The 18,571-nt window shown below is 48.7% G+C and overlaps 1 protein-coding gene across 1 annotated transcript in view; it reads right to left on the reverse strand.

Annotated features, from left to right (window-relative positions):
- Window positions 1-9,271, reverse strand: part of LOC139167139 (putative gastrointestinal growth factor xP4) — a 55,052-nt gene extending 45,781 nt beyond the window's left edge. The window contains exon 1 of the mRNA XM_070751561.1: window positions 9,127-9,271. Within this exon, the coding sequence (XP_070607662.1) occupies window positions 9,127-9,271 (145 nt within the window). The remainder of the gene's footprint in view (window positions 1-9,126) is intronic.
- Between the last annotated feature and the right edge of the window lie 9,300 nt (window positions 9,272-18,571).

The raw sequence follows: 18,571 nt of genomic DNA on the forward strand, positions 1-18,571 counted from the left end.
GCCTTTCAGTTAGGACTTTAGGTCCAGGTGGCCGGCCTCGCCTTTTGTCTAAGGCGGGGGCTGGTTTGTGGATTTATGGTGAGTTCCGCATAGTGAAGATGCGGGACGGCTGGCCAGGGCCTTATCGCTGGTTGCTAGGTCCTTTTGGCCTTCCATCTCATTGCCTTAGTCGGGCGGGTTTAGGAGTACAGGGTTTGGCTAGGCCAAGCGTGGATCCCGCCGCTTGTGGGAACGCTCGTTCCGCAGTGGCGCCGCCTCTAGTGCGGTGACGGCGTTCTCGATACTGAGGATTCGGGGATGCCGACCGCTGGCGATCGACGGCCTGTTTTAGGCTACGAATGGCCAGTTGAGGGTCCGGGGTATGATCTTAGGCCAGGGCTCCCTTTGGTCCCCTTCTATTCAACCCCGCCAGGATGGACTGACGGTGTTGCTTTGGGTCATGGGCGCTCCGAGACCACTCAGCAACACGGTGCCGTCGGGGGTGGGGACCCTGCCGTTGTGGCGGCTGGGTCCTTGTCTGGCAGGGGAGACGGGGTGTGCAGTAGGACGGGCGTTTCTACCGCTATGCTGGGTGGGCGGCATCCCATTGCTGCGCCCAGATTGGTCCTGGGAGGGCGGCATCCCATTGCTGCACCCAGGTGGTGCTGGGAGGGCGGCATCCCATTGCTGCGCCCAGTTGGTTCTGGGAGGGCGGCATCCCATTGCTGCGCCCAGTTGGTCCTGGGAGGGCGGCATCCCATTGCTGAGCCCAGTTGGTCCTGGGAGGGCGGCATCCCATTGCTGCGCCCAGTTGGTCCTGGGAGGGCGGCATCCCATTGCTGCGCCCAGGTGGTGCTGGGAGGGCGGCATCCCATTGCTGCGCCCAGTTGGTCCTGGGAGGGCGGCATCCCATTGCTGCGCCCAGTTGGTCCTGGGAGGGCGGCATCCCATTGCTGCGCCCGGGTGGTGCTGGGAGGGCGGCATCCCATTGCTGCGCCCAGTTGGTTCTGGGAGGGCGGCATCCCATTGCTGCGCCCAGTTGGGGCTGGGAGGGCGGCATCCCATTGCTGCGCCCAGTCAGTGCCAGGGGCGGCATCCCATTGCTGCGCCTGGATGTGTGCTGGGAGGGCGGCATCCCATTGCTGCGCCCAGTTGGTGCTGGGAGGGCGGCATCCCATTGCTGCGCCCAGTTGGTGCCGGGGGCGGCATTCCATTGCTGCGCCTGGATGTGTGCTGGGAGGGCGGCATCCCATTGCTGTGCCCAGTTGGTGCTGGGAGGGCGGCATCCCATTGCTGCGCCCAGTTGGTGCCGGGGCAGCATTCCATTGCTGCGCCTGGATGTGTGCTGGGAGGGTGGCATCCCATTGCTGCGCCCAGTTGGTACTGGGAGGGCTGCATCCCATTGCGGCGCCCAGGTGGTGGGTCTTGCACCTCGGTGGCAAGGACCTGTGTGGGCCTGGGGGTCTACTTTAGATCTGCCAGGCTCGTGGAGCCTGCGGTGGCTTCGCACGGTGCGGCCCTCCACGCAAGTGGTGTGGTCGAGATCCCCCCGGGGATCGCTTGGTGGGACGCCATTTCTCTTAGGGCCCTTCACCGGATTAGGCGGGGAGTTATTAAGGCCCGGGGTACGGTAGTCGGAGAATTAGGCGGGGTGGTAGTGGTCCGTCCCCGCATCACCATAGTTCAGCGGTGGCTTTACCTCGCTGCTGGTCTTCCTCCGTCAGAACAGAGGAACACCATTTTTTCTTACAGGACCTGCAGTGGTCTCTGTGTGAGCTGGCGCAGTTAGAGGGGGGAGTCGGGGGGCCAAGATAGAGATCTGACCCCCGCTCCGTGGCAGGTTAGGGGCGGAAACCTGGGTGGTGGTTAGCAACTGTGCGTTCTCCCTTGGGCATCTTTGGGGATGATTGACAGGTTCTCTCCAAGCTCATGGTGGGGTGCTACCTGAGCAGTTGGGGGGAACCTGTCTTTGGGTCCCGCACATTGAAGTCCCCGGGTAGGGGTGCGCCGGCGGGACCCCCCTCATGCGAGTGCATGGCAGGGTCTCAGGTGAGGGAGAGGTCCCTCACCTGGACTAGCATCGAGCTACGCCCATAGTTGCCCAGGAATGTTGATTGCTACGTCATTTCCGCCCAGGAAGTATTTGTTTGACCCTGCAGGTCCACTGTTTGGGTCATAGTTAAGCATGTCGATTTTATGCTAATTTATGCTAATTTATGCTAATTTATTAAAATAAATTATGCAAATTATTATTAATAAAATGACCCAAGTTTAAATTCAGCTCTTGTGTCCGTGTCGTTACTCCGTCTCTTCGGCAATAAGCTTTGTTATTGGCATCTGCTTATTGTATGCTGTCAGAAGTTAGTTGTTAGGAACTAATTCTAGCTTTGTAAATTGTAACCTTAATACTGATTGGCATTAGAGCAAAGTTTGTTATCTTGCTTCTGGGTCTCGCTTCTGTTCTTAGATTCAAAGCTAGACACGTTCTTAAAAATATAGAAGAAACTTCTATATTTCTATATAAAGGAACCAGAGTAGTGAGTTTTCCTGCCTCATAAATGCTGAATCCTGAAAGCATTCTAAATAACCTGGCCAGGGAGGGAAACCATCCCTACACAAAGCCACCCCGAGTCTGCGGAGAGGGGTGGCATACAAATCTAATAAATAAATAAATAAAGGCTATAGTAATGCTCCATGGATTAGGTGGACAGAGACAGGGGCCTGAACAAAGAACGCTTTAAAGACCATGTTGGTAATGAACCTTTGTCTCTAATTGGGTGAACTTTGTTTCTAACGGGGTAAAATGTATGTATTACTCTGAGCCACTCTCGCAAGGATGTGGCTATTCCTCCCATGCATTTTATCTGCATGTTTTGGCTATGGGTTTTGTCACCCAGTCTTTTTACTTTGGCCATAAATAAAAAAGCTGTTATGTATTTATTGCAAACCTGGTCTCGAGTCTCACTCTTCTTGGCATCTCAGTGCCTTGTGGAAACTTCCAGGAACAAGGTTCTATATTTTTAAAGAACAGCAATTGAAACATACAGGTAAAACCTCATTGTATATGAAGGAGCAGCAGGCTGCGTAGTTTCTACCCACATGGTGCTAGAAACAAAGGCCTTTTTTTAAACCGCAGGAAGAGGTAATATGAAAGTGCAACCTATTTTTTTTACTAAAAGCAGCAGTCCTAATTGGGAAACATATAATAGTTAATAAAGGATGCTGTATCCGCATAGTAACAGCCGGCCGCTTAGAGCCGCGCCGCCGATCCCTATCCAAGGTGCTGATAGGGCGCGCAAGCCCCAGTTACAATGTAAGCGGGAAAGTTTCTCTGTATTGATTGGTGACTGCCTCAGGCAGAGTGATATATAAAAGCCTGTGTATTGAATTTACTCTTAAGCCTGTACCTGCCCCGTTGGCACGCATCTTGATTAAACTGCCATGCTTAAATAAAGGCCTCAGTTATTATACTGGCGACGAGGATTCGACCCTGACTTTACGGATTTCTCAGTCCATATCTGCAGTAAGTGAGAATATCTGTGCAGCTTACTTTTCCCCCTTTTAACCCACAAGGGGAGACGTGGGACTCTTATGTCGCCCGGTTCGATTGTTTTTTTATTTCAAATGGGTATACCGAGATTTCGGGGGACCGCAAAAGATCTTATTTTCTCGGTTTCTGCGGTCCCGAGATGTTTGAGATGGCCAGAGCCTTGTTTGCTCCAGTCTCCATACATGATGTGCCTTGGCAGACTTTCCTGTCAACTCTTCAAGACCATTATGCCCCGGCCCCATCCCGCTGTGCCCGAAGATACGTATTCTATCAAAGGAACCAGGCGGAGGGAGAATCGATTAATGATTTTCTCTGACCTGAACGATTATTTACTGGACAGGCTAGTGTTCGGAATCCGGGATGGCCGCCTAAAGCGACGCCTTTTAGCCACCCGGGACTTAACTTTTCAAACGGCGTTAGCTGAGGCTCGTGCTTTTGAGCTGTCCACCCAGTCGCTGGCAGCCATGGACAGCTCCATGAACACTACGGCCAAGGGGCCTGCCGTGCCGGAGAAACCTAAAGCCGCTGCGGAGAAAGAGGATAGCAGCGAGGCTGAGAAGGAGGAAGTTTGCCGGATGGGGGCTTCCCGGGGTCGTGAGCCTCCTGCTACTCGCCCCCGTCCCCCTCTATCCCCTTGCAGAGGGTGTGGAGGAAGCCATTTTCGGTCTAATTGCCCTTTTAAAGAAGCGGCTTGCCGGCGTTGTGGTGCCAGAGGCCACATTGCGAGGGTCTGCCGTTCCCGCAGGTCCCCTCCAGCCGCTTCGAGGGAGCAGAGGGAGTCCCAAGGGTTCAATCCCCGCTGGCAGAGGAGATTTTCTTCAAATAAGAGGGAGGATTGCAACGCGGTTTACAGCTGTCCACGCCCAGCAACCACTTATGTTAGAGAGATGTCGGACTCAGCAGGAAAGATCTCAGTGACGGTTCGCCTCGGGGACGTGACATGCTCCATGCAAGTGGACACAGGCTCCGCACATTCCTTGGTTTCCTGGGCCACGATGAAGAGGTGCATGCCTCATCTGAGCAAGAGTCGCCTACAGCCTTGCAATGTGACTTTACGGGACTACCAGGTGGCCCTTATTCCAGTTCTGGGAGAGGGCAGATTCCCTGTCAGATTCAAGTCGTCCGCGGGCAGGTTACCTCTTATTGTGGTAGACGGGCCATTTTCCAACCTTTTGGGTTTAGACTGGTTCAAGTCTCTGGGGTTGTCTGTCTGTCAACGCTGTTAAGGGGGGGTCTGTGTTTAATGAACTAGCTAAGTAATTTCCCTCAGTATTTGATGACAAGCTGGGCTGTTACACCGGGACCCCGATCTCTTTTAGCCTCAACCCCAAAGTGCCCACTGTGCGGCTGAAAGCCCGCAGAGTGCCCATTCCCCTCAGACCAAAGGTTGATGCTGAATTAGACCGGCTGATTGCCCAGGGGGTGTTGGAGCCAGTTGACCAGGTGGTTTGGGAGACCCCACTGGTCATCGCTTTCAAAGGGGATGGAGGTTTAAAGTTGTGTGGAGACTACAAATGCACTGTCAATAAGGCTTTGGCTCACCACTCATACCCGCTCCCAGTGGTGCAGCAGTTACTCCACACTCTCGGAAATGGTAGGGTCTTTGCCAAGCTCGACCTGTCCCAAGCTTACCAGCAACTCCCCGTTGACCCCATGACTGCAGAGGCCCAGGCAATCATCACACATCGGGGGGGGGGGTTTAGATGCCATAGATTGCAGTTTGGGGTCTCCATTGCCCCTGGAATATTTCAAGGATTGATGGAGCGTTTATTATATGGGCTGGAGGGCACGGTGCCCTACTTTGATGATGTCCTGGTCTCTGGGAGTTCCGAGGACGAATTGCTACGGAGGGTAAAAAAGGTACTGAACAAGTTTCAAGAGGCGGGGCTGAAACTTAAATCGAAAAAATGTGTCTTTGGGGTTTCGGAGGTTGATTTCCTGGGGTTTAGGGCAGATGGGAAGGGTATCCATCCCACCCCGGAGAAAACGAAGGCAATCTGGGATGCTCCCAGACCCCAGTCGAAGGAGGAGCTGCAGGCCTTTCTGGGGCTTTTGAATTTTTATGTGGTTTTTATTCCGCATAAGGCTTCGGTGGCGGAACCGTTGCATCGGCTGCTGGACATGCGATCTGCCTGGCGCTGGGGGGAGTGGGAAGAAGCTTCATTCAGAGCGGTCAAAGGGATACTCACCTCAAATAGTGTCCTAGCGCAATATTCCCCAAGTTTGCCATTAGTTCTCACCTGCGATGCCTCCCGGTACGGAGTGGGGGCAGTCCTCAGCCATCGATTGCCAAATGGCTCTGAAGCCCCTTTAGCCTTTTTTTCTCGGACCCTGGCCATGGCGGAAAGGAATTACAGGCATATAGACAAGGAGGCTTTAGCCCTAATTGCCGGGGTCCGCCATTTCCACGAGTATTTATATGGCAGGCACTTCGAATTGGTCACTGACCATCAGCCGTTATTAGGGTTATTAGCAGGTAACCGCCAGAGCCCCACGGTATTGTCCCCGCGCATGACACATTGGATTGTGTTTTTGCCCAATTATACCTATACCTTAACATACAAACCTGGCCGTCACCTTGCTCACGCTGACGCTCTCAGCAGGTGCCCCCTCGCAGATATTTTGGCAGACCCCGCTCCAGCTTGCTCAGTCTTAGCTTTGTCTGCGGGGCCCTTGGCTTTGGCCGCCCCTGAGGTGGCCAGGGAGACAGGTAAGGATCGAGTGTTGGCCCAGGTGAGACACTGGGTTTTGAGAGGGTGGCCAGCCTCTGCTCCAGTGGACGTTTATGTTCCTTTTTTCCATTGCCATAGTGAGTTTTTGGTTGAAAGGGGAACTCTCCTGAGGGGAGGAAGAGTGGTCATTCCGGCTAGATTGCAGAATCAGGTACTGACACTGTTGCACAAAGGGCACCCTGGCATTGTAAGAATGAAGGGTCTGGCTAGGGATTACGTCTGGTGGCCAGGTATAGACAAGGATGTCGAGCAGCGGGTCGCAGGTTGCTCAGAATGTCAAGAAGGACGGTCATTTCCTCCCCGGGCAGAGCCTTTGGCTTGGGAGCCACCATCTGGCCCATGGACACGCTTGCACATTGACTTAGCTGGCCCCTTCATGGGACACACCTTTCTGGTCACAGTAGATGCCTTTTCCAAGTGGGTGGAGGTGGCTCAGTTAAAGTCCACTCAGTCCCAGGAAGTTATAGACTCCCTGATGGCCCTTTTCGCCACGCACGGGTTTCCGGACCTTCTAGTTTCGGACAATGGGCCGCAATTCACTTCTGTGTTATTCGAGTCTTTTTTGGTGGCTGCAGGCATCCGGCATGCATTGTCCTCGCCGTGGCATCCGGCCAGTAATGGCCAGGCGGAACGGGCAGTTCGTTCGGTGAAAGAGTCCCTTAAAAGATTGCATCAGGGCTCGTGGAAGGAGAAGCTGGCTGAGTTGTTGTTAGCCCAACATTCGACCCCTTGTGTAGCCACAGGCAGGACCCCGGCAGAACTTTTGATGGGTCGCAAACTACGGATTGTTCTGGATAGACTGCACCCGGGGTACACAGCAGCTGTGCATGGCCGGAAGCTACGGGGAGAGAGATATCTGTGGGAGACGCAGTGCATGCCCGCGATTACTCCGGACATAAGAGATGGGAGAAAGGATCAGTATGCAAGGAGCTTGGGCCCCGATCCTACGAGGTAGAGCTACAGGATGGTCGGATTTGGAAGAGGCACCTAGACCAAATCCGGCGGGACAAAGGGGAAAGTTGCGAGGAGCCGGGGGTCACTGGAAGTCCGGGTAAGAGTTTCGTGGAACAGTTTTCAGCTCCAAGGAGATTTGGGGAAACGGCCGCGGCTGACGGCCAGAGTACGGAAGAGCCGCCGAGTTTACAACCTTGTGTTTTGCCCTCTGTAGAGCCCAGGCGATCCAAAAGGATCCACCGCAGACCACTGTATTTACAAGACTATGTTTGTGCTAACCAAAGGGATAGGAGTGCTGTATCCGCATAGTAACAGCCGGCCGCTTAGAGCCGTGCCGCCGATCCCTATCCAAGGTGCTGATAGGGCGCGCAAGCCCCAGTTACAATGTAAGCGGGAAAGTTTCTCTGTATTGATTGGTGACTGCCTCAGGCAGAGTGATATATAAAACCTGTGTATTGTATTTACTCTTAAGCCTGTACCTGCCCTGTTGGCACGCATCTTGATTAAACTGCCATGCTTAAATAAAGGCCTCAGTTATTATAAAGGACATTCACTGAAATTTGACAAAGAACAAAAAAGGGAACAGCTTGCTTCCCAGAGTTGTGGGTGCTCCATCGCTGGAAGAAAAGATTGGACATCCCTTTGTCTTGGATGGTATAAGGATTCCTGCTTACAGGGAGTTGGACTAGAAGACCAGCTCCCCCAAGTTCCTTCCAGCTTTCTATGTAAAGTTTAAAAAAGTTTTTCATCACTTCCTTTCGTTCTCTTCTTTGCCAATCCTAGCTATTGCTAGACCTGCCATTAGTGAGAGTAAGTTAACTGGTTCAGATAGCGGATGCTGTGACATTCCTGTTGCAACACTTACTTCATACAGATAAGAATCCCTACGGGACCAAACAATACCAAAAGATACTGAAGTATTTAAAAAAAATATAGAATGTGCAGAACTAGATATGATGACTAAACGTTTAAATAATCAAACTGAAACAGAATATTATAAAATATGGGACAAAGTATATGATTGGTGGAATTTTAAAAATGGTATTAATAATTAATTATAATACAGAATGAAATGGTAAATAGTATTACTAATAAACTTTTTTTTCTCTTTTTCTTCTCTTTTTGTATAAATATAGAATATTTTAAAACATAAAGAAATTTAATTAATAAGTTTAATATTAAAAATATAGAGTTGAATTTAACAAGAATGTAACTTACAAGTGTGGTATTTCTGCTTAGATCTGATTACAGTTAGGATTTTTTATATTTCTGTATTAGATAGACTTCTACGACAAGCGTAGTGTTGTATGTCTTTGTTTGTCTTTTTTAAAAAATTCAATAAAAATACTTTGAAAAAAATACTTTGAAAAAAAAGAATACCTACGGGACCACCTTCTGCCGCATGAATCTCAGCCACCGGTCAGGTCCCACAGAGTCGGCCTTCTCCAGGTCCCGTCAACTAGACAATGTTGTTTGGCAGGGCCTAGGGGAAGAGTCTTCTCTGTGGAGGCCCCAGCTGTCTAGAATCATCTCCCCTCAGAGATTCGTACTGCCCCACCATCCTCGCCTTCCACAAGAGTCTTAAGACTCATTTATGCCGCCAGGCTTGGGGTCACTAGACTCTAGCCCCCTGGCCGATGAATGTGTTGAGAGCAAGTTGACCGAATGGGAATGAATGTCTTTTATGGTTTTTTAGATTATAAATTTAAATTAATTGGATTTAGGCCGTTATATATTGTTCAATTATATGTTGTAAGCCACCCCGAGTCCTCAGAGAGGGGCAGCATAAAAGTCCAATACATACATACATACATACATACATACATACATACATACATACATACATACATACTTTAATGAAATGGGAAGAAATTTGCAGCCCAGCAGTGACTCAGAGGGAAAGATACAAACCTTCTACTGAAGCAGGCTTGAAACACCAGGGGACATGACGTACATTTGAATCAAAACAGCAGTGTTTGGCTTTGCACTGAGCTTCAGTGATGCCGGGAGGGCCACAATTTATTCTTGCTGTCGCTGGAACATTGCATTGCTCCATGATCACTATTTGAAAAAAAGCACAATATTAACAGGTTGATTTATTTATCATAGGTCATTGTCTCTACAAATAACAAATACATAATTATTTAACATTATGGCATTAGCTCTATTAATTATAATCTTAGCTGTCTAATGAACTATTTCTTATATATTCTAATATTTCTTCTTTTGTTCTGTTTTCATTTTCCAAATTCTTATTACCTCCTTTTGGGCTTAGTATTGAGCAATGCTTTTATTATTCATATATTTTAATCTTTCACTGTTTGATCTTTTGCATTACACATACCATAGAAAAATAATGAGAATGTGTACACTTACAAGAATCTGCATTGCTGAATCCTATGGTTAGGCAAATAGTCAAAACCCAGAACATTTTAGCTTCCATTGCAATTTCTACTTGCTCTCTCTCCCAAAAAGAAGATGGTGATTCTGTTGGAGGAAACTGTTCAGGACAATGACTCAACGTTTTTTTTTTCCAAATGGCAACTAGAAAATCTTCTTGATTTTCCTTGAAGATATTTCACTTCACATCCAAGAAACTGCTTCAGTACTAACTAAGTGGTGGGGAATGGAAAGGGTTTATACTCCTTGCATCAGCCAGTCATTAACATTTTGAAAGTTATTTAAACCACCTGGGAGCTAATCTGTATCCTCAAAATCACCTGAAAGAATACAAACTGCTGTTGAAATGTCTTGGGACTGCTGAAAGGATTGCATTGTAAACAGGAAATAAGTAATGTTGAATCCCTCTCCCTCTGTTGGGAGAGGTCTGATCAATTTTAATACAGATAGCCTCTTTGATTACACACACACACACACACACACACACAAACACACACACACATGCACACACACACACACACACACACACACATATATATGAAGGTCTTGGCATATTCGGTTTTCTTCCTGTGTAGGATTCAGAGATTTCTGGCGACATTTCGACGAGGTCCCACTCGTAAACTTCAGGCTGGTGTCCTTGTTCTGGTGCTTCTGTCCTTGTTCTCTACATACATACATACATACATACATGCATGCATGCATGCATGCATACATACATATGTATGTATGTATATACATATATTTGCCATGAGGCAAGCTGTGACGCTCCTTCAATATACTAGGGTGACTCGACAAAAAAAATCACACATAACCCTTCCCTGGTACAAGTTAATACAGGAGATGACCCTGTAGCCTAGAGGCTAAGGCCACTGCCTTAGAAGGCAGAGCCTCAGGTTCAAATCAAAGTAAGGGTGTGGCTATCTGATGAAAGCTAATAAGACCAAAATAGATCTATAGTAGTCTCCCTTATCATTATCAGCAAAAATTTGTTACACATACATGTATGCATACATACATACACACATACATGCATGCATACATACATACATACACACATGCATACATACTTGTGTAATATCATTGCACCTGAATGAGTTCACCAGTTTCAGGAATGAAGACCACAAAGGGATGGAGCAACACAGGTTTAATGGCGGACACAGGTTCAGAGTATTCTCATGAGAAAGTCTGAATGTTGGGTTATGCCCAACACAGTAGTCTTATTTATTTATTTATTATTTATTATTTGGATTTGTATGCCGCCCCTCTCCGAAAACTCGGGGCGGCTCACAACAAGTGAAAAGACAATCCAATACATTAATCCAATTAATTAAAATATTATAAATTTAAGAAAAACCCCTATACTAACATACACACACACACAAGCATACCATATATAAATTCAACGTGCCCAGGGGAAGATGTTTAGTTTCCCCATGCCTGACGGCAAAGGTGGGTTTTGAGGAGTTTACGGAAGGCAGGAAGAGTAGGGGCAGTCCTGATCTCCGGGGGGAGTTGGTTCCAGAGAGCCGGTGCCGCCACAGAGAAGGCTCTCCCCCTGGGGCCCGCCAACCGGCATTGTTTAGTTGACGGGACCCGGAGGAGGCCCACTCTGTGGGACCTAATCGGTCGCTGGGATTCGTGCGGCAGAAGGCGGTCTCGGAGATATTCTGGTCCAGTGCCATGAAGGGCTTTAAAGGTCATAACCAACACTTTGAATTGTGACCGGAAACTGATCGGCAGCCAATGCAGGCTGCGGAGTGATGGTGAAACATGGGCATACCTGGGTAAGCCCATGACTGCTCTCGCAGCTGCATTCTGCACGATCTGAAGTTTCCGAACACTTTTCAAAGGTAGCCCCATGTAGAGAGCATTACAGTAGTCGAACTTCGAGGTGATGAGGGCATGAGTGACTGTGAGCAATGAGTCCCGGTCCAGGTAGGGCCGCAACTGGTGCACCAGGCGAACCTGGGCAAACGCCCCCCTCGCCACAGCTGAGAGATGTTGTTCTAATGTGAGCTGTGGATCGAGGAGGACGCCCAAGTTGCGGACCCTCTCTGAGGGGGTCAATAATTCCCCCCCCAGGGTAATGGACGGACAGATGGAGTTGTCCTTGGGAGGCAGAACCCACAGCCACTCCGTCTTATCCGGGTTGAGCTTGAGTCTGTTGACACCCATCCAGGCCCCAACAGCCTCCAGGCACCGGCACATCACTTCCACCACTTCGCTGACTGGGCATGGGGTGGAGATGTAAAGCTGGGTATCATCCGCATATTGATGATACCTCACCCCATGTCCTTGGATGATCTCGCCCAGCGGTTTCATGTAGATGTTAAATAGCAGGGGGGAGAGGACCGACCCCTGAGGCACCCCACAAGGGAGAGACCTAGGAGCCGACCTCTGTCCCCCCACTAACACCGACTGCGACCGGCCAGAGAGGTAGGAGGAGAACCACTGAAGAACAGTGCCTCCCACTCCCAACCCCTCCAGCCGGCGCAGAAGGATACCATGGTCGATGGTATCGAAAGCCGCTGAGAGGTCAAGGAGCACCAGGACAGAGGACAAACCCCTGTCCCGGGCCCGCCAGAGATCATCCATCAACGCGACCAAAGCAGTTTCCGTGCTGTAACCGGGCCTGAAACCCGACTGCCGGGGACCTAGATAATCGGCTTCTTCCAAGGACCGCTGGAGCTGGAGTGCCACCACCTTCTCAACAACCTTCCCCATAAAGGGAAGGTTGGAGACTGGATGGTAGTTATTAAGCACAGCTGGGTCCAGGGAGGGCTTCTTGAGGAGGGGGCACACAAGCGCTTCTTTATAGAGTGATGGAAAAACTCCCCTCCCCAAGGAAGCGTTGGTAATCTCCTGGGCCCAGCTCCGTGTCACCTCCCTGCTGGCCGAAACCAACCAGGAGGGACACGGATCCAGTGAACAGGTGGCGGAACTCACAGCTCCAATGGCCTTGTCCACTTCATCAGGTGTCACCAGATCAAACTCTTCCCAGACAGGTGGACAAGTACGTGCCCCAGTCACCTCGACTGAAAGTCTTATTCCTTACATGTCATCAATCTGCCAATAATAAATTATAGTTGATAATATGTTCTTATAAAGAAAAAGGAGAAGTAAGTATGAAAACAAATCACATCCTAAATAGGAAAATATGCTTTAATGAACCTTAATGACATATGTTCTATCTGGCGGCTTGTGACATTACTGTATCTGTTACTTTTGGTCCATCTTGTGACTTTTCCTTATGCTGTTCCAGTAAGCCAGGGTTTTTATAAAGGTTAGTGAACTTTGAATGGGGAAGTTACTTAGAGGTTGAAGAGATTGTATCTTATATGTATGAGATTAATGTATTGGTAAATATAGTGATTAACATGCGTCTTCCTCAATATTATATATATCCTGCTTCTGGGTGCAATTCAATGTACTGGTGATTTCCGTTAAAGCCTTTCATGGCATGGGCCCAGGTTACTTGAGGTACTGTGTCACCCCACTGGCATTGACCCATCCCACTTGTGCTGGCAGAGGAGGCATGCTGCAAGTCCTATCAGCCCAATTATTCTGGCTGGTGGGATCCAGGAGGAGGGTTTCTCTGCTCTTGCTCTTACCCTCTGGAACATCGTGCCCTCTCCCCCAGGTGAAATTGACCCCAACCTTTCTATCTTTTCATAAGAGCTTAAATGTTGACCAGGAATTTGGAGAATGCATAGAAGACGTGTACATGCAGATGGCTCCATTATCTCTGCACACCTTCAAGGCAATAGAAACTTCTTGGGAAACACCCAATATCCCTAGGGTGTCACCCAAGACCTCCAAGAGAAGCAGATAACTAGTTCTGTTCTTCTTTCTATTATCTATCATGTGCCAGCCTTGCTTGGTGACTTTGGTATCACTTGTGTGCCAGCTTTGCTGGGTGGATTATGCAGGTACTAAAAGAGAATAAATACAAGCATTTCTTGATACTTGGGGCTTCCTTTCTTTTAAAGGGGCCTGTCTTTGTTAGGGATGAATACATGTAGAGAGGAAGAATCAAGTGAGAAGTTATCCTTGAATTGATAGTGTCCCTATCCCCACCCCACCCCTAGCTCTATTGAACCTTATATATTTATTCCCAAGGGAAGGCAAGCAGTTTGGAGAAATTCCTGTATTCTGGGCAGAATTTCAGTAGTGCCTGGGAATAAGCAATAATGTAGACATCTTCCTTCAAACAACTTCCATATGTCTTCATTTCTGTCCATCATACCTACCAGTAATCTAATTACCATCCCTGATGGATTCCAAACCTTAGAAATAACCATAAAAGCACAAAAAACATACATTGACTCCATAGAAGCACATATAGATGCTTGTTTAGAAGCATGCTTCACATCTTTTGGGGGGGAAAAATACTGCACAGATAAATGGAAATTCAAATGCTCAAAATCATATTCTAATACTTCAACCACTACCTCAACCTCAAATTCAACTACCACTACCTCAACCACATGCACAACCACAATAACCTCTCCCTCAACTACATATACAGTTTCAAACATCTACCAACCATCCAAGCAATTTATCCTTATTTATCAAAGACACGCTGGAACACGAACAAAAACATAATAACACTATTCTATTTGGGCTTTATGTCACCAACAAACCTGATATCGCAAGGATTCGCAATTTCACTGCACCAAACATCTTCCTGGAAGATATCATTGAAGTCTCCAGAGATAGCCCCGAGTTTAAGTATAGAGATGGTTTTGTGGGCCCACAAATCTGTTTGCAAAAATGAACTCATCAAACGAAAATTCATCTATACTATAAACTCTATCTGCTAGCACGAACTATGGACAGAACTCAAAAAACGTCAAGACCAAGGACATACTGACCGATACATTGACTACTGCACTGATTGCATCAAAACTAAAACCCGCAATCCATCTTTCAACATTCAACCCTCCATCACCCCAAACCATCCCAACATCCAATCCACCTTCAACCAAAACAAACACTACATTAACTAGGACTAGGTATGCATGCCCCTTATTTCCTCAACATCAACTATTACTTATCTTAAATGCAAAGTAATGAATGCAAGAAGCATCGTAAACAAAGTACCTGAACTCCTTCTCTTACTAAAAACTGCTAATTTCAACATTATATTTGTCTGCAAAAGATGGCTAAATGCATCCCTGCCCAACTCCATTATAACAGTAAGAGACTATCATATTTACTAGACTGATTGTGAAACCAATAGAGGAGGGGTAGTTGCCATCTTCTATAAAAAAATCACTAAACCTAAAAAATATCCAAGTTAGACATGACATTGATCTTCCAAAAATCATCATCTGTGAACTGACCCTAAATACCACATTTTGCTTCCTACTATGTTATAGAGTCCCTGATTACAACATTACACATTTGAACAAGTTAACCTCACTACTAATGTGGGCATTATCCACACCCTCTCCTACCGAAAGCCTCTTATTTTTCTTGCCGACCTCAACCTACCTCATATCAACTGGACCTTAAATGAATGTACAACTGAACCCATACACTCAACTCTTTACAATGCTATTACCAATCTAGGACTCAAACAACTAGTAACAAACAATACTAGACTCAGCAATTTATTTATTTATTTGGATTTATATGCCTCCTTTCTCCGAAGACTCGGGGTGGCTTACAACACATAAAAAAGAAGAACAATGCAATATAATAGTCTAAATCCAATTAATTTAACAACTAAATGTACTAATCTATAAAACCTAGTATTATTAATAAAAACAATCATACCCACTCAAACAACAATCATACATAACATTCATCGGCTAGGAGGCTAGGGTCTAATCACCCCAAGCCTGGCCATTGTCTTGATTTCATCTTCTGCAACAGTTCACACTCAATTTATAGGCTACAAATAAAAGAGCCCTTTTCCAACAGTGAACACAGTATGATTGACTTTTGTCTCAATATATGTCCTTACAAAAATCACCGTAATAATAGGACAACTTGAATACTGGTGACGAGTGTAAGTCTGGCCCTGGGCTCAGGTTGCTGCTACTCAATGCCAGGTCGGTGGTAAATAAAGCTCTCCTCATCCAGGATTTAATCCTGGATGAGGAGGCCGACCTGGCATGTGTAACTGAAACCTGGCTGGGCCCAGAGGGAGGAGTTCCTCTCTCTGAAATTTGCCCAGACGGGTTTCAGATATGGCATCAACCTCGACCCCAGGGAAGTGGGGGAGGAGTGGCTATTATAGCCAGGGAGAGCTTTTGCCTGCGTAGACTCGTTGCTCCGGAGATTGCGGGTTGCGAGTCCCTCCTGGTGAAGTTGGACTTAGGGGTTCAGGTGGGCTTGTTTCTCACATACCTGCCTCCCAGCTGCATGGCACAAGCCCTGCCTGTGCTACTTGAGGAGGTATCCAGGCTGGCAGTGGGGTTCGCTAGACTTATTGTCTTGGGGGACCTCAACCTGCCGTCGCTCGATGAATCCTCTGGACTGGCACAGGAGTTCATGGCCACCATGGCAGCCATGGACCTGACCCAAGTAGTACAGGGTCCGACTCATGAGGGGGGCATGCACCCGACATGGTATTCCTCTCTGAACAACTGAGTAATGGTCAGAGACTAAGGGGCGTAGAAGTGTTGCCTTTGTCATGGTCAGAACATTTTCTACTGTGGCTTGACTTCCTGGCTCCAATCCTTCCCTGCAGGGAGGCGGAACCGATTAAGTTGTTTCGCCCCAGGCGTCTTATGGATCCAGAAGGTTTTCAGAAGGCGCTTGGGGTTCTTCCAGATACACTCGTCCACAGTTCGGCAGAGTCTCTGGCTGAGGCCTAGAACAAGGCAGCAGCAGAGGCCCTTGACCGAATTGCGCCGCTGTGACCTCTCCGTGGCGCTAGTCCCGTAGAGCTCCATGGTTCAACGAGGAGCTCCGGGAGTTGAAACGCCAGAAGAGACATCTAGAGAAGCGACGGAGGAAGAGTAAGTCCAAATCCGATCGAACACTTGTAAGAGCTCACATTGAGACTTACAAAGTGGCGCTCAAGATGGCAAGATGTGCGTATCATGCCGCCTTGATTGCATCAGCGGACTCCAGCCCGGCCGCTCTGTTTAGGGTAACCCACTCCCTTCTTAATCAGGGGGGAGTTGGGGAGCCCTTGCAGAGTAGTGCCGAGGATTTTAACACATTTTCCACTGATAAAATCGCTCGGATCCGAGCGGACCTCGACTCCAATTGTAAAACAGAATCGATTGACAACGAGTCAGTCGAGGTGACTGGGGCTAAATGTCTTTGTCCATTTGTCTGGGGGGAGTTTGACTTGGTGACACCTGATGAAGTGGACAAGGCCATTGGAGCTGTGAGTTCCGCCACCTGATTACTGGATCCGTGTCCCTCTTGGTTGGTTTCGGCCAGTCGAGAGGTGACACAGAGCTGGGCCCAGGAGATCGTCAACGCCTCCTTGGGGAGGGGGTCCTTTCCAGCCCTTTATAAGGAGGCACTTGTGCGCCCCCTCCTCAAGAAGCCTTCCCTGGACCCAGCCGTGCTCAATAACTACCGTCCAGTCTCCAACCTTCCCTTTATGGGGAAGGTTGTTGAGAAGGTGGTGGCGCTCCAACTCCAGCAGTCCTTGGAAGAAGCCTATTATCTAGGTCCTCAGCAGTCTGGATTCAGGCCCGGCTACAGCACGGAAACTGCTTTGGTCGCGTTGATGGATGATCTCTGGCGGGCCCGGGACAGGGGCTTGTCCTCTGTCCTGGTGCTTCTTGACCTCTCAGCGGCTTTCGATACCATCGACCATGGTATCCTTCTGTGCCAGCTGGAGGGGTTGGGAGTGGGAGGTACTGTTCTTCAGTGGTTCTCCTCCTACCTCTCCGGCCGGTCGCAGTCGGTGTTAGTGGGGGGTCAGAGGTCAACCTCTAGGTTTCTTCCTTGTGGGGTACCTCAGGGGTCGGTCCTCTCCCCCCTGCTATTTAATATCTACATGAAACTGCTGGGTGAGATCATCCAAGGGCATGGGGTGAGGTATCATCAATATGCCGATGATACCCAGATATACATCTCCACCCCATGTCCAGTCAGCGAAGCAGTGGAAGTGATGTGCCGGTGCCTGGAGGCTGTTGGGGCCTGGATGGGTGTAAACAACCTCAAACTCAACCCAGACAAGACGGAGTGGCTGTGGGTCTTGCCTCCCAAGGACAATTCCATCTGTCCGTCCATTACCCTGGGGGGAGAATCATTGACCCCCTCAGAGAGGGTCTGCAACTTGGGCGTCCTCCTCGATCCACAGCTCACATTAGAGAAACATCTTTCAGCTGTGGCGAGGGGGGCATTCGCCCAGGTTCACCTGGTGCATCAGTTGCGACCCTATTTGGACCGGGAGTCACTGCTCACAGTTACTCATGCCCTCATCACCTCGAGGCTCGGCTACTGTAACGCTCTCTACATGGGGCTACCCTTGAAAAGTGTTCGGAAACTTCAGATCGTGCAGAATGCAGCTGCGAGAGCAATCATGGGCTTCTCTAAATATGCCCATGTCACACCAACACTCCGCAGTCTGCATTGGTTGCCGATCAGTTTCCAGTCACAATTCAAAGTGTTGGTTATGACCTATAAAGCCCTTCATGGCACCGGACCAGATTACCTCAGGGACCGCCTTCTGCCCCACGAAGCTCAGCGACCAGTTAGGTCCCACGGAGTGGGCCTTCTCCGGGTCCCATCAACTAAACAATGTCGCTTGGCGGGACCCAGGGGAAGAGCCTTCTCTGTGGCTGCCCTGGCCCTCTGGAACCAACTCCCCCCAGAGATTAGAATTGCCCCCACCCTTCTTGCCTTTCGTAAACTACTTAAAACCCACCTCTGCCGCCAGGCATGGGGGAATTAAGATTTCTTCTCCCCCTAGGCCGTTACAATGGTATGCATGGTATGTTTGTATGTGTGTTTGGTTTTCTATATTAAGGGGTTTTAA

Source organism: Erythrolamprus reginae, chromosome 4 (assembly GCF_031021105.1).
Source record: "Erythrolamprus reginae isolate rEryReg1 chromosome 4, rEryReg1.hap1, whole genome shotgun sequence".
NCBI classification, from domain to species: Eukaryota; Metazoa; Chordata; class Lepidosauria; order Squamata; family Dipsadidae; genus Erythrolamprus; species Erythrolamprus reginae.